Source organism: Branchiostoma belcheri, unplaced genomic scaffold, assembly GCF_001625305.1.
Source record: "Branchiostoma belcheri isolate BF01 breed outbred unplaced genomic scaffold, Haploidv18h27 scaffold305, whole genome shotgun sequence".
Taxonomy (NCBI): Eukaryota; Metazoa; Chordata; class Leptocardii; order Amphioxiformes; family Branchiostomatidae; genus Branchiostoma; species Branchiostoma belcheri.
The window spans coordinates 91577-116175 of NW_017803916.1; the positions used below are offsets into that span (position 1 = coordinate 91577).

At 40.2% G+C, this 24599-nt stretch overlaps 1 protein-coding gene across 1 annotated transcript in view; it reads right to left on the bottom strand.

Moving 5' to 3' along the window:
- Positions 1-9647: 9647 nt before the first annotated feature.
- Positions 9648-24599, bottom strand: part of LOC109474375 (beta-1,4 N-acetylgalactosaminyltransferase 2-like) — a 35170-nt gene continuing 20218 nt past the window's right edge. The window contains exons 10-13 of the mRNA XM_019774667.1: positions 22054-22161; positions 17830-17970; positions 10665-10750; positions 9648-9764 (exon numbers count right to left, since the gene is read on the bottom strand). Of these exons, the coding sequence (XP_019630226.1) occupies positions 9648-9764; positions 10665-10750; positions 17830-17970; positions 22054-22161 (452 nt within the window). The remainder of the gene's footprint in view (positions 9765-10664; positions 10751-17829; positions 17971-22053; positions 22162-24599) is intronic.

The following is a 24599-nucleotide window of genomic DNA, read 5'->3' on the forward strand; positions in this document are numbered from 1 at the left end:
TATATATATATATATATATATATATTTACCTTCTTTTACAAAACACCCTTCTTCCTTCGTCACATTCACAGAACACAAAGAATGCCGCCGATCCACCATTTCTTCAGTACTTGTGTACATTTTTGTGCAGCAAGAATCATTGGAACTCAATTCCGATTTAGATTTGCTTGGTCCCTTTCTTATTTGTACATATCTTAAAAATAGTAGGAAAATCATAAAGACACAAATATACTTCCTCGCAAAAAATGCTTTTGCGAAAACCCTTGTAATGCTATCCATGTGGTTTTGTTAGCTTAAAAAATGATTACGCTCTTTTACATAGTCAAGCTGCTCAGCTAAAAACCTGAAAATTAGACATAAAACAGAAAATTATTTCAATGGTCTAGAATTATCATTACATTTGATGTCCTAAGTATAATTAAATACATGTACGATACAAACACGAGTAACAAAAAATTTATAAATACCATTCTGTACAAAACACGTAAAGATTTACACAAGAGTTTATGCACGTACATATTGAACCTACCAGAGACAGAACCTAGATATTTTTAATGGTTCTTTTACCGTTGGTGGACCCTGGACAAACTGCGTTCTCTTCGTGTGTGCCTTAGTGTATAGTGTAGTTGACGCCCTTTGATTGGTCGGAATTCTTGGTGGATATTGCACACGGTACAACCTACTTCATGGATACGATCAATCAATGCTCGCAAGGATGCATAAGCCGCGACGCGACGTGACACGAAGCTGAATAAAACGACAGTTTCTCAATTTTCTGCTTTACTTTTGGCTAAAAAGGTCCTGGATTATGTACGGATCTGTCAAATCTAGCATTTTGGACAGTGCTAAAATCGCCTACCATTACATAACGTTCATGATTTAATCTTAGGATGTTTAATACCTTTGGCAATTTTAATTTAAAATGCAGGGTTGTCTCTATTTGATGCAGACATATTGCGAATACAAAAATCCAAATCATTTATTTAAATGTGTACTACCAACAATCTTCCATCATTATCTTTACTACTGTAACAGTTATGCATTGAAAACTTTAGATTTTCCTTAACCCACAAACACCCAAACCCCAGGCGTATATTTTGACGTGGTCTTTGAAAATTCTTAATTACAAAAAAATATCCCGTGACTTTGTAAATAAATTCCTTCTTCAACCTCTCCTATTTTTGGAGATCGGCATAAATGTGTAACATTTACAACAGGAAGTCTGATTCATATCCACATTCCCCACATGCCGTACCCATTCAATGTCCTAGATTCGAGAAAAAGAGAGAATGGCTTATTCAAAATAAAAATCTTCTCAGTACAAGTGCTGAATCGCAGCTTTTTTTACAAAAATTCACAAACAGGTTCCTTCAACACGTCCATCAGGACTAAAATATTATACATTGCACATTACAAACAAGAGTTCCGAGATTTCATACCTCCATGAAATATTGGCTTGATATGTAAATGGAAATTTCTTCTTTAATTATGCAAATGAAATCTGCATTAACATGATATATGCATCGTGATGTATGTTAACTTTTGATTAACTTACAGATGTCCCAAGTATGCCATTCCGATCATTCACCCTAAACAGTATACATCGGGTCCACGTGGACCCCAGTACTATATATGCTGTAATATTTTTTCTTGTTTGTATAGATTTTTTTCTGAAATTTCAAGCAATTGTCACCCACAAAGTTTCCCCTCAATACAGTGCAGAAAACTCAGTTTCCTCCATTTTGAAAAATTTTTATATCTAATTTTCTTTTGGGGTCCGCGTTGACCCCAGCCGGCTTTTGATCGTAATGGATACACTGGCGTTCTTATACATTACTTTATTTCCGTTTTAATATGTTTTTATGCACTAATTGTATGGCCAACAAATTTTCAGAGAATGGTGTACTAATAGAATTAAATTCTAACAATTTTACTGTAATTAAGACGTCATATGACGTCAGAGCTAATAATGTGGTCCGCCATCTTGGATTTTGACCAATTGCGTCATCAAATTAGCATATATTATGAATATTTAATGCTTTAACTTATCTTTAATTATGTAAGATGTTTTTACTGTCAGAAAGGAAGTGTTATCGGGTATAAATCCCTGAAAATTGTAAAGTTTAAACCAAAATTACTGATTTTTTCAAAAAAATTGCCTGTCAGAAACCCGTTGCCATGGCAACACAAAAATCATGAACTCATTTAACTACTTTGAATTTTTTTCCAGATGAATTTTAGGAAAGGTCACCAAATTTGATGGCTCTAGCTTAAGCCGTTCAGGCGCTATCTGAGATTAAAGTTGGCGCGGGCCTCGAAAAAACACTCGGTCTGAATAGGGTGTAAAAATCAGGGTTTTCTTCTTTTGTCTTTTCTTTGCCAAAAAATAGGAAAAGGTCAAAATGTATGATTTTTGCACGTGATGTGGACTCAGAGGTTCACACATCAATTAGGAAAACAATGGAGCTGGTATCATGTTGATAATTTCTAAAAAAAATGCTTTGGGGTCCGCGGATTAATCAGTCCGAGAAGGTATGCTGTTGAGGGTTAAAAAATCATAGAATTTCCGTTGAGGAGATTCATTTGTCACGTATAGATACAGTTCCTAGTGAATTCTTTCATCAGTAACAACTCTGGAAGGATAAGGATACTAACCTCAAAATTTTCAATGGCTATCAGTCCATCTTGTTCACGGAGTGGCCTATTTACGCGAGAGCGCTAGACTAGGCCCGAGACTTGCATCGGTCTGTCGGGTCCCACCCCCCGCTGCCTCCCTCCGGAGTAAGGGTAAGTAAGTCTTGGGGAGTTCCCAACCTTCTGTCTGGTTTAGCTTGGCACCCTCCAACACATATCGGAAACAAAAATTCTGAGAATTCATACCTCCATGAAATATATGAGTCATTGTAAATGTTTTTATTTGTCTCATTGGCAATGAAAATAAGGTCATAATTAGCATAATCTAGTTTGATTTATGGTTTTGTAAATTCAAATAACAACATTTTTATATTGTAAAATCCCTCTACTTCATTTCAACATGTCCTCATTAATTATGCAAATGTCATCCGCCAGGAAGCCCATATTTGACCTTACCGACATACCAAATATCACCATAATCAATAAAGGCGTTGAGAAGTTATGCTGACTACAAATGTGCGGAAACACACGCACACACACACATACACATACACACACAGACGCGCCAAAAAACAATACCTCCATTTTTCATGGTGGTAATAAACATTATATTTATTTTGGTTGTTTGCATCAAGTCACACAGAAAGAACGACCAGCTCCCTCCTTTCTATATCTTTGGATAGTTCCCGCAAGCGCTACTCTAGACAAAGTCCAATGCCATGCTGGTTGCTTTACAACAAGAGCCATGAAGGGGACCCCCAGTACGAGTCTCTTACGAGAACTTGAATGGGAAAGCCTGCCTATCAGGAGACACTACCAAGTTAATGTACACGATGACGCATGGCCTAGTCCCAGTGCACCTGCAGTTCCGCATCCCCTCCACTAGAGGCGAACGGAGAACGACTCGTCTACAGCGACACATCTTTACGTTCCCCGCTGTAGAACGAGGTTGTACCGGTCCAGTTTTATTACCTTCGCCAAGAATGTTATGTTTTCAGTAGCGTTTGTCCGTCTGTTTGTCTGTGAACAGCATAACTCAATAAGCTTAGTATGCATTGTCATGAAACTAGATAGATGGGTAGGTCTTAATGAGACCTAGAAATGATTAGATTTTGGGCCCCCTGGCTGCTTTTGTTGGTACTGCAGTAGAACTTCCGTTTTTGTGGACTTGCTAGGGTCATGAATTTTAGTTCTTGGGGTAAGGAAAAAGTGACATGAGCTTGTTCTAGTACTGCAGGAGCATTTGTTGAAAAATTTTTGAAGGAGGATAACACAAAAATTATCATCTTACATTAATGCTACAGAATTGTTGCCAACAAGATTGTAGGAAAAGTTTCTAAGTTTGGCCGTTCTAGCGCTAGCCGTTCAGACGCTATATGACATCAAAGTTGGCGCGGGCACTTTTAGACCCCCCCCCTCCCCGGTCTTGGTAGGATTAAGACCATTCGGCAAGTCCTAGCGACAACTTAACCCTACCTAGACCGGGCTTTTTTGGGTATGGGGGGACCGGGAAGTGGGCTCTTTTGACCCCCCCCCTCCGAACTCGCGAACGGTAAGTCGTATGACCACCAAATTTTTAGAGGATGGTGTACTAGTAAAAATTTATCACATCTATAATTTTTATGTCGTTCTGACGTCATATGACGTCATTATGACGCCATTAATGCGATTTTATTGGCCAAAACCATCTAGATAGGTTTTAGCGACATTGTGACACATCGGCTTTAGATAAACAATGCTAATCAAAGCGGTATCATCAATGTCGGCGGCATCCTTACGCTCAAAACTATATTTTTGCCTCGCAAAAAGATGTTTTACGCTTCAGTATACCTGCCTCACAATAGGGAGTATAAACATAGCCGAGAAGGTTTCAGGTTTGGCCGAGAACGAATATTTATTCAAAACAAAACAAAGTAATATGCCAACGTGTCACACATTATAAGAAACAGAACATCGTCATCGATGTAAGAGTTTTCGCAAAAATGTTTAAGAAGTAAATCCCCATGGGATTTGTACAACGTATCAGAAATCAAATGATCGAACTATTTGACGAACCTAACGTTGATAAAACATATGCAAATATAAACAAAGTTGATTGTACAGGGAGAATAACATCTCAAAACCACTAACCAAAGGAGACGAAACCAAAACAAAGAAGGTAAGACTAGGATCTGCGAAGTACAGCATTGGGTATAAAGGAGAAACGTGTAGCGTACAAGTGTATACACTGGTAGATATGCAAAATAGAACAAAGACGATTTACACCAAAAATTGTAAAAGTAAAAGTATACAAACTGATCTGTATAAGAATTAAAACATGACATTGAAATAGCATTTCAATGAAACGCAAATGTATAAATGCACAAAGTATGAAATGGTTGGAAGACAAAGTAGGACCAGACTTCACAACGTTCTTGCGGTAAGGATATAAGTATAAAGTGCAATGTCGTTTACAAACTAAAGTAAGCTAACTGACGAAGTAGAATTAAAAAGGCAAAAGAATAAAATACTGACAGGGTCACATACAATGTAACGGATCGCTAACCGACCCTACTTAAAAACTAACAGATCGCTAACCGACCCTACCAAGTTGTTGAGTTAAATCAAAAAAGTGCAGCAATACATACTTGAGGATAAACTAGGAACTATCAATGAAATAATGCACAGGCGCGTAGGGCAAGTAGCAGTAGAAAATTCCTCAATGCCATTTAAATGGCAAAACGTCAAGTTAACAGGATATGTTTGCTCGTGCATGCCTGTAACGTGTTTATTGGAAACCAACCGTAGGGTAATGTGATCACCTTGTGGTGTCAAAATAGGAAGATAGAATTGAACTAATCGTCAGTATACATACACGAGATAAGGCTACAAATTCTAACTAGGGCCTATGTAAAGCTATGCCTTGGGCACAGATGTTGGACTTAAACGCATCTGAGGACCAACGCCCCCGCGCTCTTCGGTGTGTATCAGGAACGCCGCTGAGGGCTGCACTGAGTGTGTATCAGGAACGCCGCTGAGGGCTGCATGAGTGGCGGCACCGATGTGAGAGGAGTGAGCAGTGTATTTTGTGGGATCTAATGCTGAGGTCACAATTCCCATACGGGGCCCGCTCGGGCAGCTTTGGGAAACAAATTATACGATATAAAAGACATCAAAACACAGAAAAGTTGTTAATAACAATCGTGGGCACCATTTCTGTATATTCTTGATATGGATTGTTGCTTTTTCGTTCATACTTACAGTCGGGCCGGGCCCCGACTTAGAAATGTGACCTAAGCAGAAGTGGGCATGCATTTGCGCAGAATGTTGGTGAAAAGGTCACTGCCACTGGATACCGGGCGTCAGATCTGACGGAGGAAAAGGCAACCTGCGCAGTTCCCCTTTTGTGTCAGATATGACATCATGTAGGTCACTGAGACTTGCGGGAAGCATGCACAACTTTTGGAGTGGGAATGATTGGGTTGGGTTTGGAAGATTCAGTAGCTTATGAAGAAAACTAAAATGGTGGATAATTGGGGGAGAAGGAAGCAGCAAAACCTTTCAAATTTTCCAGGTGCCTTTTTGGGAACTGTATATAAGGAGGATAGGAAAAGGTTCGGTAGGGGCGGGGAAGAGAAGGGTCCAGCAACCCGCTTAGACACCAGTGTTGGATGTTAGCGAAATCAGAATTTTTTGGATGGGGGGAAATGCAAGGGGGGGATCTGGGGCTAACATATTCCAGAGGGAAACCGAAAGTGAAGCCAGTTAGATAGAGGAGGTTGATTTTGTCTTGTGGAGGGTAGTCGTGAAGGTAATTAGCAAGACAATTGACATTTGCGGGGGCTGGCAGCGGCACGTATTGTTCCGAGGGCCTAGAGTTTACGGGGGATGCTCTGTCCGGGGGTTATGTGGCAATTGGGTGCTTTGTGCTGACCAGAACATTTGAAGCACGAGTGATTGTAGGGGCAGTCGTGATCGAAGCATTTTCTGAGCCAGTTGGCTTTGCGGGAGACCAATATGCGAATTAGGTGGTGGTAGGCAATGAGCTGTGGACTGTGTGAAGTGACATATTTGAGAGCCCAAATCCTCTCTTTGACCTGGACGGAAATACCGGCGTCTAGTGGAACATGTATGCCGCAACTGGTCGAGGTTGGGTTGCAGGGGTTAAGATCGGCAAGGGGGTTAATGAAATTTTTGAATGGACATATTTGTGACCCCAAATCCTCTCCTTGAAATGGTCGGAAAATACCGGTGTCTAGTGGACCGTGTATGCCGCTACTGGTCGGGGTTGGGTTGAAGGGGTTAGGATCGGCAAGGGGGGTGGTCTCAGAGCGCTTAGTTGTCGTATCACTAATGTTACCGTTACCTAAAATAGAGGAAGCCAGCGTGTCTGCTGGGTTCCCGGGGATGTTGTCCGGAGGGTTTGGCGGCAGGGCCGAGTGAACGGGAGCAGGCTGACCAGGTTCCGTTGCCTGGACAGAGTAGAAGATGTCAGTTCCGCCAACTCTGGAAAGCCTGGATGCTGATCGGCGATGTGGTGTCCGCGGAGGTGGTGATGGCGGGTGCTCCTCGTGGCCAGCTCCACCGTGTCCGCGGCTTCGCTAGGGCTCAAAGTCAGGAAAACGGCGATTAGAGCGACAAGGTGTGAATTGGATGATGGAACCTCTGCATCCTGAAGGAGCGGATGTGCCAAATTATGAATTGTCAAGACATGTCGCCCGACAGTACAGCCCTATGTAATAGCGGACTGTACCACCCGACGGGACAAAATTATAGCAAAATCCAAAAACTCATACATGAATCATACAAAAACTTATATAAAAAACTCGCCTATCAGTACAGTCATACCTAATAGCGGTCTGTACCACGCCGGGACAGATAAAGTCATTAAAAACTCGCCCGACAGTATAGTCAAAAATAATAGCGAACTGTACCACACGTCAGAACAAAATTATAGCAAAATCCACGCCGGTACATCTATCACAGAATTAAATTTAATGTACCACACGGCGTAAAGTTATAAAAACACTCGCCCGACAGTACAGTCAAACATAATAGCGAACTGTACCACACGTCGGAACAATATTATAGCAAAATCCACGCCAGTACATCTATCACAGAATTAATGTACCACACGGCGCAAAGTTATACAAAAACTATAGTACAGCCTGATAGTACAGTCAAACATAATAGCTGTACAACACAACGGAACCGGTAAAGTTATACAAAACTCGTCAGACGGTACAGTCAGACAATAATCGCGAACTGTACAACACAACGAAACCGGTAAAGTTATACAAAACTTGCCGACGGTACGGTCAAACATAATACTAGTAGCTGTACAACACAACGAAACCGTTGAAATTATACAAAACTCGTCCGACGGTACAGTCGGACAATAATAGCGAACTGTACGACACAACGGAACCGGTAAAGTTATACAAAACTTGTCGACGGTACGGTCAAACATAATAGCTGTACAACACAACGAATCCGTTAAAGTTATACAAAACTTGTCCGACGGTACAGTCAGACAATAATCGCGAACTGTACAACACAACAAAACCGGTAAAGTTATACAAAACTCGTCCGGCGGTACAGTCAGACAATAATAGCGAACTCTACCAAACGACGGGACAGATAAAGGTAAACAAACTCGCGGTGCAAAGTCATACAAATTTATATGCAAGCTTGTTTGTACAGCACGATGTGACAAGGCAGAGGGCTCGCCCGTGAACAAATTGATGGTTAAACAGTGGATTATAATGCTCACAAGGATTTATTATGTGGTGATGTTAGCGTAATTCATTGGGAGGGCGGGTGGGGAAAAGAGAAATTATTCTCAAGCGGGGAGAAGTCGACTTGTTGCCCCGAGGTTTGCCGCTCGAATGAACAGAGCGCGTCCTAGGGTCTATTGTCACGTGGCACGACCCGACCCGACAAAGGCCGTGACGTGTTCTTGAGAATGTCCCCTGGAGATTAGGCCAGACTGCCCGGCGCCCGCGAGGCCGGTTGATCAGACAGTTTGTTTTAGCGACATTGTGACACATCGGCTTTAGATAAACAATGCTAATCAAAGCGGTATCATCAATGTCGGCGGCATCCTTACGCTCAAAACTATATTTTTGCCTCGCAAAAAGATGTTTTACGCTTCAGTATACCTGCCTCACAATAGGGAGTATAAACATAGCCGAGAAGGTTTCAGGTTTGGCCGAGAACGAATATTTATTCAAAACAAAACAAAGTAATATGCCAACGTGTCACACATTATAAGAAACAGAACATCGTCATCGATGTAAGAGTTTTCGCAAAAATGTTTAAGAAGTAAATCCCCATGGGATTTGTACAACGTATCAGAAATCAAATGATCGAACTATTTGACGAACCTAACGTTGATAAAACATATACAAATATAAACAAAGTTGATTGTACAGGGAGAATAACATCTCAAAACCACCAAACGGCTCACTAAACTGTGAGCTGAACTGGAAGAGCTAGGAACGCCAAAAAGTCGCGAAATGCGACAAAGCGGAGAGGTGCGATAACAAGACCGAAACTCAAACAGTACGGCAATTAGGAGAGTTTTAAGTACTTTCAGTGTTCAGGGTGGCGGTAGATGGGGGATAATCGCTCCCCTAACGCTTCTGTGACATGGTAAATTGCCGAAATCGGAAAGGTGAAGGCCGACCGCCAGCAAAATATATATTGGGTTCTGTTGCCACAAACGAGCGTGGTACCATCTGTGAACGGACTGGCGGTATAGTAATATGCTAGAATAGAATTTTTGGGCCCGGGACGTCATAAAATTCAAATTATGTCCACGTTTGATAGCCAGAATTCTTGAAAAATCGCCCGTCCGGCGGCCGTAACGGTTCGAAAGAGGGAATCTAACCGTGAAACGAACGAATATACAGAAAAAGCAAATGCGGGTCGGTGGAGAATCCATAACAGAAGGAAAACAGGTAAGACAGCTCACCAAAGAAAGACGGCATCGGGTGCGGGGCTAGGGTGGTGGGTACGGTGTAACCGAGGAGTTAACGTCCGGTCAGAAACGAGGCCGCAGCGAAGTTCTCGCGCAACCGGCTAGCAGTCGGCGCCACCACGGCGTTGGGCGGCAGGGATGTGGGCAGCTTCAGTTTGGAACGTCGGTCCTGTGGTAACAATAAGACGGCAGGGTCAAAGAAAGACCAGAGTCGACTTGTAAAACCGAAAAGGAAAAGTTCGAGCAAGATCGGCTAAAGAGTGGCTTGCAAAAGTGAAAAAGGAAAAGAGAAATTATTCTCAAGCGGGGAGAAGACGACTTGTTGCCCCGAGGTTTGCCGCTCGAATGAACAGAGCGCGTCCTAGGGTCTATTGTCACGTGGCACGACCCGACCCGACAAAGGCCGTGACGTGTTCTTGAGAATGTCCCCTGGAGATTAGGCCAGACTGCCCGGCACCCGCGAGGCCGGTTGATCAGACAGTTTGTTTTAGCGACATTGTGACACATCGGCTTTAGATAAACAATGCTAATCAAAGCGGTATCATCAATGTCGGCGGCATCCTTACGCTCAAAACTATATTTCCCTAAAAACTAAATGGTATTCAACATAACTTTACCAAAAGTGTTTATGACAGAATATTAGGGTGTACTAAGTCTTATGTTGCCCATAGAAACACCGGTGACGTCATAAAATGACGTCATGCAAATTTAAGATATTCGCCATCTTAGACCATCAATCTTGAATTTTCAAAAATAGTTTTTTTTTCATGATAAAGCCTAAATTACATTGTATTTTAGGCTTTATGTCGTATTTATGAAATTTTAAGGAAAATAACCTGTATATACCTGTTCTAATAATATAGTCCGCCATCTTGGATTTTGGCCAATGACGTCATCAGATTAGCAAAATGCATATTTAATGATAAAATTTACATAAAATTATATGGGATGTTATTAATATTAGAAACCATGAGTCGACTTACTTGACTTAATCCTCTTCGCCCGTCCTAGAGCACAGGGCTTCAGTGAACGCTCTCCACCGCCCTTGATCCCCTGAGATCGTCTTAACCTCGTGCCACGAGGTGTTGGCTGCTGTTAGGTCCTTTCTGACACCTCTCTTCCAGGACAACTGCGGTCTACCCGTCTTCCTTGTCCCTTGGGGGTTCCAGTCGAGGGCAGTTCTAGTGATGGATTCTGGGGATTTTTCTTTGTAGATGACCAATCCATCTCCATTTACGTCTTCTGATGGTCATCTCTACTCGTTCTTGGCCTGCTATCTCCAGAAGATCTTGATTACTGACCTTCCTGGGCCACCAGATCCCGAGTATGTAGCGGAGTCTCGTTTGCTCCCTGTTGGTCAGGAAAGCCTTTAACCAATTCAGCGTAGGGCCTTGGATTCCATAATACTCCAGTTTTGAGATGAGCCTGCCATGGGGGACTTTATCAAAGGCTTTAGTGAAATCAAGTATTGCTAAATCTACCTGCCGTTTACTGTTTAGTGCGCCAGCTATGTCATGGTCTGTTAGTATAAGCTGTGTTTCTGTGGATCGTTTGGCTCTGAATCCATGCTGGTAATCCGTTAATATACTGTAACTTTCTAGGTGCTTCATGATTTGGCTATGGATGATATGTTCAAGTAGTTTGCAGGATATGCAGGTCAGTGAAACAGGTCTGTAGTTGCTGGGGACCGCTCTATCTCCTTTTTTAAAGATGGCGCATATATTTGCATCCCTCCAATCTTTAGGGATTTCTGCAGTGTTTAGCGAGTGTTGGAAAATATTGGTTAGAACAGGCGCGATTTCACTAGCTGTCAACTTGAGGAACCACGGTGGTATTTGGTCTGGTCCGGATGCTTTAGAGGGATTGAGACCTTGAAGCATTTTTTCGACACCATCAGTAGAAACTACTACAGTTCCATCGGAGGAGTACAGGGCTGACCTAGAGATGGCATATCTGTGGTGTCTTCCTCTGTGAAAACACTTTGAACTGTGAACTGAGTACTTCTGCTTTTTTCCCGCTGTCACTGATGATGGTATTTCCCACCTTTAGGGGTGCTACCCCGACAAGGTCTTTCCTCAGTCCTTTTATGTACGACCAGAATGTTTTGGGTTTGTCAACTATAGCTTCTCCCAGTATGTCTGCCACGTATTTAGAGTGTGCTTGTCTTATGCTTTTCTGAACTCCCTTCTTAACTCTCTTATATTTGTTCCAGTCTTCCTCTTGGCCTGTTTTCTTAGCTTTGTTATAGAGCCGCTGCTTCTTACGACAGTGCCTCCTTAGGTTTCTGTTGAACCAAGGCAAGTTGTATCTGCTTGATGTTATCTTACTTGGGATGTGCTTGTTCATCGTGTCTTTCATTTTGTCTTTGTAAGTCTGACCACTTCTGTGTAACTGACATATCCTGAGTTCTTTTGTGAAAGTTAGTTGCATAATCCGTTAGGTCTTTCTTAATGGCTGGTTCGTCGGCTTTTGTGTGGATGTACACTTTTCTCTTAGGTTTCCTGTTTGTTTCAGTGCCAGGTTAACGTCCACTAGAACCATGTCGTGGTCACTTATCCCCGGGACTACTGTGGTCTTCTCAATTATGTTGGGGTTATTAACTAAGACCAGGTCCAAGAGATTACCATTTCTAGTTGGTTCCTGGACTGTTTGAAATAACCCGTGGTTATCCATTAGGTTTAGTAGTTTCTCTGCTTGGCCTGTGTAGGCCTGACTGTTGTCAGCTACAGTAGTATCCCATTTGATGCCAGGGGTGTTGAAATCGCCAAGAATGATCACATTGTCAGAGTTTATTTTTGCTCCCATTTTACCTATAGACCTGTCAAGTTCATCCAGACTATTGCCCTGGTCTGATGGGGGTCTGTAGTATGTACCTATTATCGGTGGTTTCCTTCCTGCAAGTTGAGTTTGTGTCCACAGAACCTCGCAGTCTGTGTCAAGGTCTGGCCTATGGGTAACAATTAGATCATCTCTGTTGGCCTGAAATACACCACCTCCTTGGCCAGTTTGTCTGTCTTTCCGGTGTGCTATGTAGTTGCTGGGGAATATTTCACTACTTGCTATGTTTTGGTTGAGCCATGACTCTGTACCTGCTACTATATCTGGCTTGTAAGTGTCAACTACTGTCGCCAGTTCAGCTGTTTTGTTCCGCACACTCTGACAGTTTACTAGGAGAAGTTTACTTTTGGATCTCTTGTGACTATGACCCCTCGTTTGAGAATTACCCTGCTTTGATTTAAGTGGAGTGGATGTAGCCATTGGGATTTCGCCTGGTAAACTTGAGTCAGAACTCAGCGTGTCAAATGAGTTTACTGAATGGAATGTTTCATCAGTGATATCGAATATGGCCGATGCAAAGTTGGGTATACCACAGTCACAACATACCCACGAGTATGATCGGTGGTTTTCTAGTGCACTGTATACTTGAGAACATAGCCCAATGCAGTCACTGTGGTACCATCTATCGCATTCATCACAGCATATTGCATTATGGGTGTTACGTACTGCCTTGTTACAACTCCCACATGGAAACTTTGGTGGTCTAGGCCCTGGGTTGATCTCAATATCCCCGCTTAAGATCAGAATCATGATCAGTGAAAACTTTGTGCCACTATTGTGCAATAGCATTTTCTTGCTACTGACGTGAGTTCCGTTAGCCCCGCTGTGCTTAATCATGAAAGCAAAAGTGGCCCAGTCAGATGTGCAATCGGTTCTGAAGTTGCATGTGACCTGTACTTTCTTTATCTCCTGTTTTGTCTTTTGGCTGTGATCCTTGCTCAGCCCTGCTAAGTACTGTGCAAAGGGCTAGGAATATACAAGTGTAGTGGAGTTCCTATTTTTATTCCCTATAACCGCGGGACCCAGTCACCGCTCCTGTTATTCCGGAATTCCTTAGCGGGACCCAGTCACCGCTCCTGTTATTCCTTAGCGGGACCCTCTGTCACCGCTCCTGTTATTCCTTAGCGGGACCCTGTCAGTGTCACCGCTCCTGTTATTCCTTAGCGGGACCCTAGAGCTGTCACCGCTCCTGTTATTCCGGAATTCCTTAGCGGGACCCTAGAGCTGTCACCGCTCCTGTTATTCCTTAGCGGGACCCTCTGTCACCGCTCCTGTTATTCCTTAGCGGGACCCTAGAGCTGTCACCGCTCCTGTTATTCCGGAATTCCTTAGCGGGACCCTAGAGCTGTCACCGCTCCTGTTATTCCTTAGCGGGATTACCGTACAAGATTACTACAGGTGTGCTTGACCTAATATAATTAGCCCGGCTAGGTTCTGAATACATATGTAAATTTGTTTACCAACGGCGGTCGGACGCGTCACCGACATGCTCAAATCATACAAATGCCACAAAAATATACAGTACGTACCAAAGACTAACAACAAATATCAGTACCAACTACTGTATCTGTAATTATTGATCACCAAGTGTGTTTCACAAGTAATGTTAGGCCAAATATTCACATACAGATGCGGATCACCCTCCCACGCTATACACTATTCATATGCAAATACGTCTATCAGTGTTGGCGCCCGAGACGCGACGCCAAATATATGTTCAAGTGAATCAAGTCCCTTACAAATTATACAAAGACCTTCCAAATATATCACTACGAAAATCTGTTGTCCAAGTTACTAGTGTAACGACACGTCGTTCTATGATTCCTAGATTACAATATCTATACTAGTATACGGTTGTCCTCCCCACACAGATACGTTACTCGTACTCGTCGCCCTCCCCACTCGGTACGAAGTCGTAAAATCAACTTAAATATTTAAACTTTAAAACTTTATCCAAACTTTAAAACCTCTTGACAGATTGCGGAAAGATTGCTTAAATGTCTGTCTTCGTGCTCTTCTTAATTTTTTTCAATGACGTCATCAAATTAGCATTGATTTTACATTTTTAATGATAAAATTTACAGAAAAATTACATGAGATATTACTAATATTAGAAACCATGTGTAACTTGATATAAAACCCAAAAAATTACATGTAGCAAAAATAATGCCCGTCAGCAAACCGTTGCCATGGCAACACCAAAAACCATTATCTTATTCCATTAATACAAAATTGTTGCCAAGAATATTTTTACGAAAAGTCTCTTAAAACCCTTGTCCTGCTGTGCGCAACATATGTCGCGCGGCACATACAGTACCATCTATATAACACCCTGTATAGGTACGATTTGGGGGTATTTCTCGTGCAACGCATCACACCGCAGCGAAACGCAACAAATGCGGAAGTAACTATGCCACTGCAGGGCAAAAAAAATTGGGGGGCTATGATCTAATTAAGACATGAAATTATTGAAAAATATTGTGCCAGGAATGCCAGCAGGACAAGGGTTAAGTTTGGTGGTTCTAGCGCGAGCCGTTCGAATGCTATCAAAGTTGGCGCGGGCACTTTTTGTAAGCAGATATTAGGCGGTTGTTGTAGGCAGGCGTTGGCCTTACTGTTTAAACGACAAACAAATTATGTGACTTTACATGTGGTAACTTTGGTTTATTTTGTTCATCATGTATATCTCTTGTAAAATATGACACCTTTTTGTTATACCGATGATTCTTTTATTGACAAAACAAAAAAGTACAGGGACTTTTGAATGGTCTTCTACAACTTAACTGAAGATCTAACAAAGCTTAATACACGTGTGGATAACGTCATCTTACGTACAGAGCATATGTATGATGTAATAATAAAGGATAGCATAATGGCGGATAGCTTAAACATGCATGACGTCATTTAATGACGTCACCGGTGTTGCTATGAGCAACATAATACTTAGTACACCCATAACAATATTTAGTCATAAACACTTTTGGTAAAGTTATGTTGTAAACTATTTAGTTTTCAGGGAATAACCTATTTAAACGGTTTTGGTCAATAAAATCACATGTATGACATCAAAAAATGTAGATATGATAAATTTTTACAAGTACACCATCCTCTGTAAATCTCGTGGTCATACGACATACCGTTGCCGTGTTCTGAGGAGGGGGGGGGGTAAAATGAGACATACACACCCCTCCCTCGGTTCCACCAAGCTCCAAAAAAGCCCGGTCTAGATAGGGTTAATTAATGACAACTAATTCTTAATTTTGTGATTGCTTTTCAAATATCTATATTGTGTATAGTTGAGAATTATTGTATATATATATATATATATATATATATATATATATATATATATATATATATATATATATCGTATGCTTCTCGAAGTAAGCTGTCTTCGGGCAAGTTTACAAGACGATGCCAATATTTTATTAATTGCATTTTAGTATCTATTATTATTGGAAAGGTTCCTAGTTCTCCAAGATCACCATCATTTTATGCTTTTCTATTAACTGTAAGTAAAAATTTTCGAAAGTTCATATCGATGGTATCAAATTCTGGAAATTTTGACAAAGATGTACATTTCAATTAAATAGTTGTCGTTCTCTAATTTTAGACCAGTTTCTCTAATACGGTGGAGAAAATGTTATATAAATGATTGCCTTATGCTGAGGTCAATTTCCACACGGGGCCCGACCGGGTAAATTTTTGGAACGAAAAGTACGTGTAAAAGACAACAAAACACAGAAAAGTTTTTATTAATGATCATGGGCATTATGTCTGTATATTCTTGATATGGATTTCTTATTTTTTGTTCATACAAACAGCTTTTTAAATGACAAGCAAATGATATTACTTATTATGATATCACTATTTATTATGTCGGCTTATTTGTCTAGTATAATCTCTGCCTACTGAATAAAGCTGGTTACTGTAACCTCCCTAATTGAACTTAGGATTGACGATCCATGATGGCCGACAGCTTAATTATGCATCTTGAATTCTTTCAATAATTATTTTTCAAAATACAGCCTCAATGCAAATGATATCTATGCAAATGATATCTATGGTAACTATGGTACGTAACTATGGTTAGAAGTGTACTTGAGTATTGTTCTTCTATTTGGTGCCCCGGACCACGTAATCTGATTAGTGTTGTAGACGTTGGCATCCAACGTCGGGCAACCAGGTATATACTTGGCGTAGTTCCTGAACATCTCGATTATAAATCCCGATTGTCTTCTCTTTGTACGTTACCACTCACATTCAGGACAGAAGCGGCCGACGTCGTACTCTTTGTCAAGTGCATGGCAAACGTGTGCGATTCAGATATGTTGAAATATGTTTCTTTTTCTTTGAGAAGCAGGAGAAGCGCAAGATCTCACATGTTAACACCTCTTAGAACTAAAACACAACTGTTTGCTATGTCGTACTTCCCAAGACTTGTATGTATATGGAACAGTTTGGATGTCAGTCTGAGAACTTTGGGTTTAAATGTCTCTCAGTCACAACACGTGAATATCTACAAAAGACAGTTGTTGATACATTTACATAACAGGTTTAATGCGGTCTATGACACCGATGCTGCATGTAGCTGGATATCGTTCTGCAGATGTACGACCTGTATGGCCACCAGGCCGCGATAACTGCCCTATATTTGTCACTAAATTGTTATATATCCTAATATGTTATAGTATGTTGTCAGTTAAATTGTCAATTTTTTTATATTATGTATTTTGTATGAGGAGAGACAACTGGCAGAGGTGCAATTATGCACCTGTTTTGTTTCTCTCCCATGCTACTTGCTGTTGCATTGGAAAGTCTAATAAATAAATAGATAAATTAAATGGACTAAACATTATTAAATAACCATTTAATGTGAAAAAAAGGAGTTATAATAAAGAATTACTAAAGAAAACGTGGTTGCACCAGAGCTAATGCCATCTTGGTTTTTGACCAATGACGTCCTCTTGATGTATCATGAATAGATCATGAATATGTCACCATAGACATTTTTTGGTATGTTTTTGATAAGGTTGATATTATTTCTCTGAGTATTACGGAAAAATAATTTTCGACAGTTTTACTACAAAAAATTACATGAATGACGTTATATGACGTTATAATTACACCCGATTTATTATCATTTATTATTACTACAATAATCTCAAATATTTGGTGGCTGTACGATAAGTGGTTGCTGAGTTAAAGGGGGCTGATGCCAAAAGCCCCCCCCCCCTCCAAGCATGCACAGAAAAGGCCCGTTCTGAATAGGGTTAAAGGCTTTCATAAATCACTGCAACAAGATGCGGTCTTTGGTACGAGTCAGCGAAGAAATCAGCCTTTACCACCCCTCGGAGTATGACACGCAAAGTTGTATTTGAACAATTCGTGTTGACTTCTCATCTCGTAATATTTCTGCCCTGGCTTTCGAAACATCCCATAATACGAATCCTCCTTTGAACGAGAATTATTGTGCCCAAATTCAACGGATGTACAGACTGCAATGCGGAGCCTTCCGAGGGAAGACAGGAAAAAAGCTGGAAAAAAAGATAACTAAATTAATGTTATATGTACGCGTATCACAATGTGTTCTCATTTTAATTAAACAGAAGTTTTAAATTTATCTGAAAACGATCCCATTAATTAACGCATCTAAGGTTTCACCCTTTTAATTATTTTACTCCGTACTACAGTATGGAGTGAACTACTGTTTTTCCTCATGTTTCTTCTCTTCCTCCTTTTTCTGCCATTTCATCGATTCAATTCCTTCATTTTTTTGGCAAAATGACCTGGAATTTCGTATAAATGTAGAGTGGGTAAATATACCCAGGATTTTTTTCCATTTTTTATACAAGCTTTTACAATTGTTTCATTTCTTTTTCTTCAGCTGTTCCTAAAGGAAAGCACCTGTGGGTGAGTAATAAGAATGGAATTTGGGAGCAGGGCCAAAAGGGGCATGCAACAGGTGTGGACTTGTTTGCAGATCTGGCTGTTGATTGGCTGATGGCTGATTAATTTATATTCTACCACATTCTTGTGTTTGTTTAGCCAGGGAAAAGCTACAGGGCTTTTTCATTCCTCGTAGTTTTGAACAATTTTCCGTTGTTGTTTAACCCTCAAACACCCGAACTTTTTTGTGACGTTAATTCCCGGACGGGGTCCTAATGGACCCCATTTGGTTTCTTTCATATTTATATTCCTTTTTGCATTCTTTCAGTGATCTTTGTCCATATATTGGTTAAACAAAGTAAGAGGTATATTTTGGCATGATTAAGTGTTTAAAAATTCAAGCTCATTATCATAATTTATGCAAAAATAGGATGAGGCCTGCAGGCATGAACATGGGGTTGACCTTTGACCTCATATGATTGTCAAATTGTCAAACCTCTGAAAACCTTAAGACCTAATTCCTGAGGTTGAGGTTACTTGGCAAACTGTATAATATTAAAGCAATAATGCTTCCTTGAAGACATATTGAGGACATCCGAACAATTTTGTGTGTAGGAAAGTGCAAAAACATGTTTTGGGTCCGTTTGGACCCCAGACGGTCTTACGCAAGACTTCGGTTGTAATTTTTACAAATTTGTGCCGATCTCCAAAAAAAATTAGGAGAACCTGTAGAAGAGGTTTATCGACAAAATCACGGGAGGAATTTTTTTTCGAATAAAAAAAATTCAAATAGCACATAAAAATATATGCCTGGGGTCCAAATGGACCCCATTCGGGTTGGTTAGCTCTGTTGGTTGGCAACGCGGAAGACGTTAATTCAGGTATTCGAGTTCGTAACAATTTTAACATTTTTAACAACTTAACCATTTTAACATTTAATTGTATTTTCCAACATACAAACCAAAATCACTTTGATGTTGTCACAAAAGTATAGAATTGTCAAGAGAGAAGGAGTACGGCACTCTGCCAGGGTGAAGAATCTACAGAGGTCTTACAAGTCACTAGCAGCAAGAGAATGACCACATTGAATGATGACGATGAGGACGAATCATATGAAGTTCTATTATAGCTTGTACAGAAATTCTACTGCTTTACTTTACTCAGTACAGTTAAGACCATTTCACGACCCCCAAGCAATTTGGGCGTTGGCCGTCTTAGCAACACATAGATACAACCTTTGACCCTGAATTTTCCAGATTTCTCCTATTGTTTGATATTTGCCCTGACCCTGCCCAGTGTGAAAACATTGCAAGAAGGGTGCCGGTGGACCAGGTGAAGTGATACCTGGCCTCTGTGGAGTGTGAAATGTTTGGCTGTCTGGGAACAGTGCTAGATGTGTATTATAATTGACAAAGGATTCCATATGTCTAGTGTTTCTAATTTGTGTGATTCCCAGATCTCAACATTACACACTGGTCGATTGTTCTGTCAAATGTGACATTCTCATTGTAAATAGCCTGACAAGGCATAAACCTATAACACTCAGAAACTTTAGTAGAGGACAACCTGAGTATATTTCGCATAAACACCAGGGGTACTGTTGATAATCAAAAGTCTGGTAACCCTCCATGTTTTTCTGGATTTGATGCCGTTTTGTTTGTTTTGATGAGCAATTTTTATTACAGGACTTAGGAGAGTACTCTTATACTAGTGTTTAGACTAGTGGTTTGACATAGGTAAAACCTTTCACACACTTTCTTTCGAATTTTGGTAAGTTGTAGCAGCTCTATAGAACCATTTTGCGTCGGGGAACAACAGACGATAAACTGGATAGTGAGTGCGCCAGTGTAATCAACTTGTTAAAAAGCTTGCGCCAACCAAATTATAGTTATACTTTTTGATGTTATCGACTTGTTCCTTATGTTGTTGTAGAGTATGTTGGATCAAGAAATTGATTTTTGATAAAATAGTCTTTTTCTACTTTACAATGTACCAGTGCTTGGAACCTTGAAACAATAATGGTTGTTTATTGTTGATAAACCAAGCCAAGCTGACTGTCTGGCACTAGCAGGTAAAGGTGTGGACAAGCCGTGAACTGCCTATTGTTCTCCTCGGGTAGTCTGGTCCCCAACAAAGAAGGTGCTATGTCAACAAGTTAATTGGCTGTATTGTCCACTTATCCCAACAAAGTGATCAGATTTCAGTTCCTACGAAGCCAGAAGTTCAATTTTTGTGATCTTATTTTTGCCCTTAAAGCGCATCCACACACAACATTCTTTTGAGTTACTGAACACATGTATAGACAAGTTGTTCTTAAAACAGTGTGTCGGGCCCAGAGTGCACAACATTTCCAAGACTTTGCTGACCCTGTATGAATATTGCAAGCATGTGATTTTTGCCAAAAATCTTAACATATTAGATAATATCTCTGTTGTAATAACAATGATACACCTGGGATCGATGGGATGTTATAGAGGTTTTACTGACGAATACATACATACCAAATTTGTCTGAAAAAAAGTTTGTCTAGGGGTCCCGCCGGGCACTTGAAGTTTATAAATTTAGATGTGCTTATTATATCAATATTATAATATTAGCAAGTTATTCACAAAATTTATGTAAGCAGAGAGTTTGCCTTTAACCTTGTGCTTTAGTAGTTGTCGGAAATGTCAGAAAATAACCACCCAATAAGTGTACATTACACTTGAAAGTTGGGCTGTCAGTTAATGAGGCAGGGAGGCTCAGGGAGGGGGACAATGGTCTTAACTCTATTGAGTACTTTCTTTCACTCTGTACATGCAATTAGCTACCGGCATAATTAAAAAAAGGTTATGATAATCATAGTATATATGAAGCTTATTCAATGTATTGTTTCATAGTTTCTGTGATTGTAAATAAGGCCATTTGGCATTCATGCGCGATTCGGTTATCGTTAATTTACAAGATAAGTTTACGACAATCATACAAAACAGCTGGAAACTAAGCAAACATACTCCGTAAATTGATTATTGTAATTCCTGATTTTTTTCACTGTACCTTTATATTTACGGTTTTCACTGTCACCTCTGTATCGTGAACTTATCATTACAGTTAAAAAAATAATTCTTGGACTTTCTTTTTCCTCCACCAGTCACCATCGTGAATATATGTCCATTTTTCTCAGATGGTGAAATTTTGCTACCGTTATCAGTAGTTACAATCTCCTTAAGTAGTATTTAGATACCTGCAATAAATAAGTTATGAGATTGAGATAAGTGTAAAGTAAAGCAGTCGAGATTTAGAGTGTTTCTCCTTGTATCTTTAAAAAAAAGGAGATAATTGCCAAGTGACATTTTTGTAAATAAAGCTGTCAAGATTCAAGAGCTTGTCATTGTATAATTGCAGTATGATTTATTCAGAATCTTCTATTTTTGTTTGGGGAGGGAGATGGATTGAAATATTACATTTGCTCCGAAGCAAATATTGGCCTTTCTAGTTTGATACTATCTTTGCGGCCACCGAAAGATCTGCTAGGAAAGTACCCATTAGTGTAGGTTTATATTTTAGATAGTTTGGATATTCTTGCATATGACGCATTTGCACATATTACACTAACTATATGCGCCACATGTGAGTGGGTACAAATAATTAAAAAAAGCTCGGATTTTAATTACAATAGTAACTATTTGACAACATGATATTTATACTAACATACATAAGCATATCCAAAGAAATGGACATGGAATTACTACCGTAGTGTCCGACGCGGGAGAGAGCTGGGTGAGGATCAAATCCAACAGCCTTAACTTCATTGGTAGACGCAAGGAAGAAATTTGGCGCATGGTCCGTAGCGTAACAGCCTCAAAGAAAAAAAAATAATTGTAATGGACGGTATTGCTGGAAATTAACTTCAATACTTTAACACAAAAAAAGAATGTGTAAATGCATGACTAATCTCAATGCCCTTTCTTGGCCCCCAGGAACTGAACAATAAAGAATCAATAAAACATCAAACAACACAGGTTGCTAATAATATACGGAGGAATAGGACATTAAAAGTACATTGAATTCTCTCTCTGTGTTATTGCTAACGTCCAAATTGATGAAAGTACTACAACAACAAGTAACCATGTTCATGTCGACACTTAGTCAGATGGAGTTGAATGTTGGATCATTACCTCATATACCTTGGTTGAACCAAGCTGATTACTGAGGTAAACACATTTGTTCACAAAGAATAAGCTTGAAATGCCATCGATAAGTTTTTAAGTACAATATACTTTGTTGTCCTCAGTGTACAACAGAAAAACAGATATGGTATAAAAGACCGGTACTATATACAAAATAAAGTAAAGCTATACAAACATCCATTCAAAGCGTTAGGTATATTCTGTCTATTGTCGGATTCAGTCACCCTTCCCCTGAACACTCCCCCATTCAATTCATCAGTTCCGCTCTATTGTTTATTCCCTGGGCCACTATAAGTTATCTCACGGTCAAAATACAGCAAGCTGAGATGTTGAAGTATAAAATAGCTCTATATTTCACTTTTTTGCAGTGATCGCGTTAAATAAACATACGCTATGTAAACGAACATGGCGACTGGCCACGTTTGTCGCCTCCAGCCGATAGTTTCCAGCGATTCATGGTGATTTCTTGTTCCCTGGTGTGATGGAATACATAGGATAGTGTGCAGGAGGCCCATAAGGCAGAGCGTGGGTGCTGGGGTGAGTCAGTCGGAGCCCAGGCTGGAGAGAGAGAGGTCCGGTGGCCTGTACTAGGGCAGTCTGGTATTAAAAGAGTTCCTTGAGATCAACCCCGGCTCATTTCGTGACACCTGGGCCACGTATAAGTTCAATATGTTACAAGTAAACTTTAGTGCAGCTAACGGTGATGTTGAAGTATAAAATGACTTTTTTTCTTTCGATACATTTCACTTCCCTGCTGTGATTACAATAAACAAAAATATTCTATGCCGACTATGCTGATTCATTGTGATTTTTTTTTGGTCTGTGCCACGTATAAGTTATCCCATGTTCAAAATACAGCAAACTGCGATGCTGAAGTGCAAAGAAACTTATTTTATTTTGGTACATTTCACGTCTCTTCTGTGGCCGCGCTTATCAAACAAATTGTGATACGCTATGTAAACAAACATGGCGACTGGCCGGGTCGCGTCCACCGATTCAGTATTTAAGTGATTTGTTTTTGTTCCCTGGGCTACGTATGAGTTAAATTATGCCAAAATACAGCTATTGGAGCTGTTATCTCATAAATGCAGGGTGTATTCCGGTGTATTGTGGTAAATAGGCAGGCCGGTATCATAGAGTTGTACTTTAGCCGACGTTTAGGGCCTAAATTAAGAAAAAAATTACTTATCGGTTCATAATGCTGTACAAGAGACTGATCCTGCAAGGCTGATTTCCTTAATGAAATTGTATACTGTAAGCTCCTGGCATTTAATTTTAGCGATGAACATGGCTGATTCGTAAAGAAATACATAAAAACGCTGGGAATCTAAAAAGACTACAAACACCCAAACGGGAGCAGTTTTTATATATATTGATGTGCTGTTCTGAAACTTTCAATCTTAGGAAAACTCCACCCATAACTTTGTTAGTCAACCTCTTCTCCACCTTCTCCTATATTTTTTTCGGAGAAAGTTAAGAACTTAGCTAAGCCCCACTGGGTTTAAAAGTGACCCCAGCAATAAGAGCATTTTTTTTTCACTCGAAAGACTTTGGCTGTCCTCAATATGTATTCCATGAAACGCAATTACTCTAATGTTATGGATTTGGCCAAGAGAACTTAGCCTCAGGAATTAAGTCATCAAGCTATCAGAGATCATTGCCTTTGACGATCATTTGAGTTCAATGGTCACTCATGTCCATGCCTAAATTATGGAATACAAAAAAGAGAGTTCAGACAAACTACCCCTCCCCGTACACTATATGGGTGACTGTTTTATCATGTTTCCCAAATTTGAAGTTTGTTCATGGTCCCCTTTGAGAGCAAGACATGAACAGCAATTTGCCAGTATATCACAAACTACCTACCTATATCCTATGACTTTTCTGCAAACTCTTAATCAGCACTTACCATAGTACTTTTTTTATTAAGTACTGAATAATAATGTGCCAATGAACGACACTCACCCTTAAATTCACTTATATATAGCTATGAGTAACATATTGAAGGTCCCTACGCACACAAAATTTGCTGAACAAAGTAGAGGTGACATGTCAGGCCATCGGCCTAGATCTGAACATATCTAAAATTAAAATATAAACACTTGAAC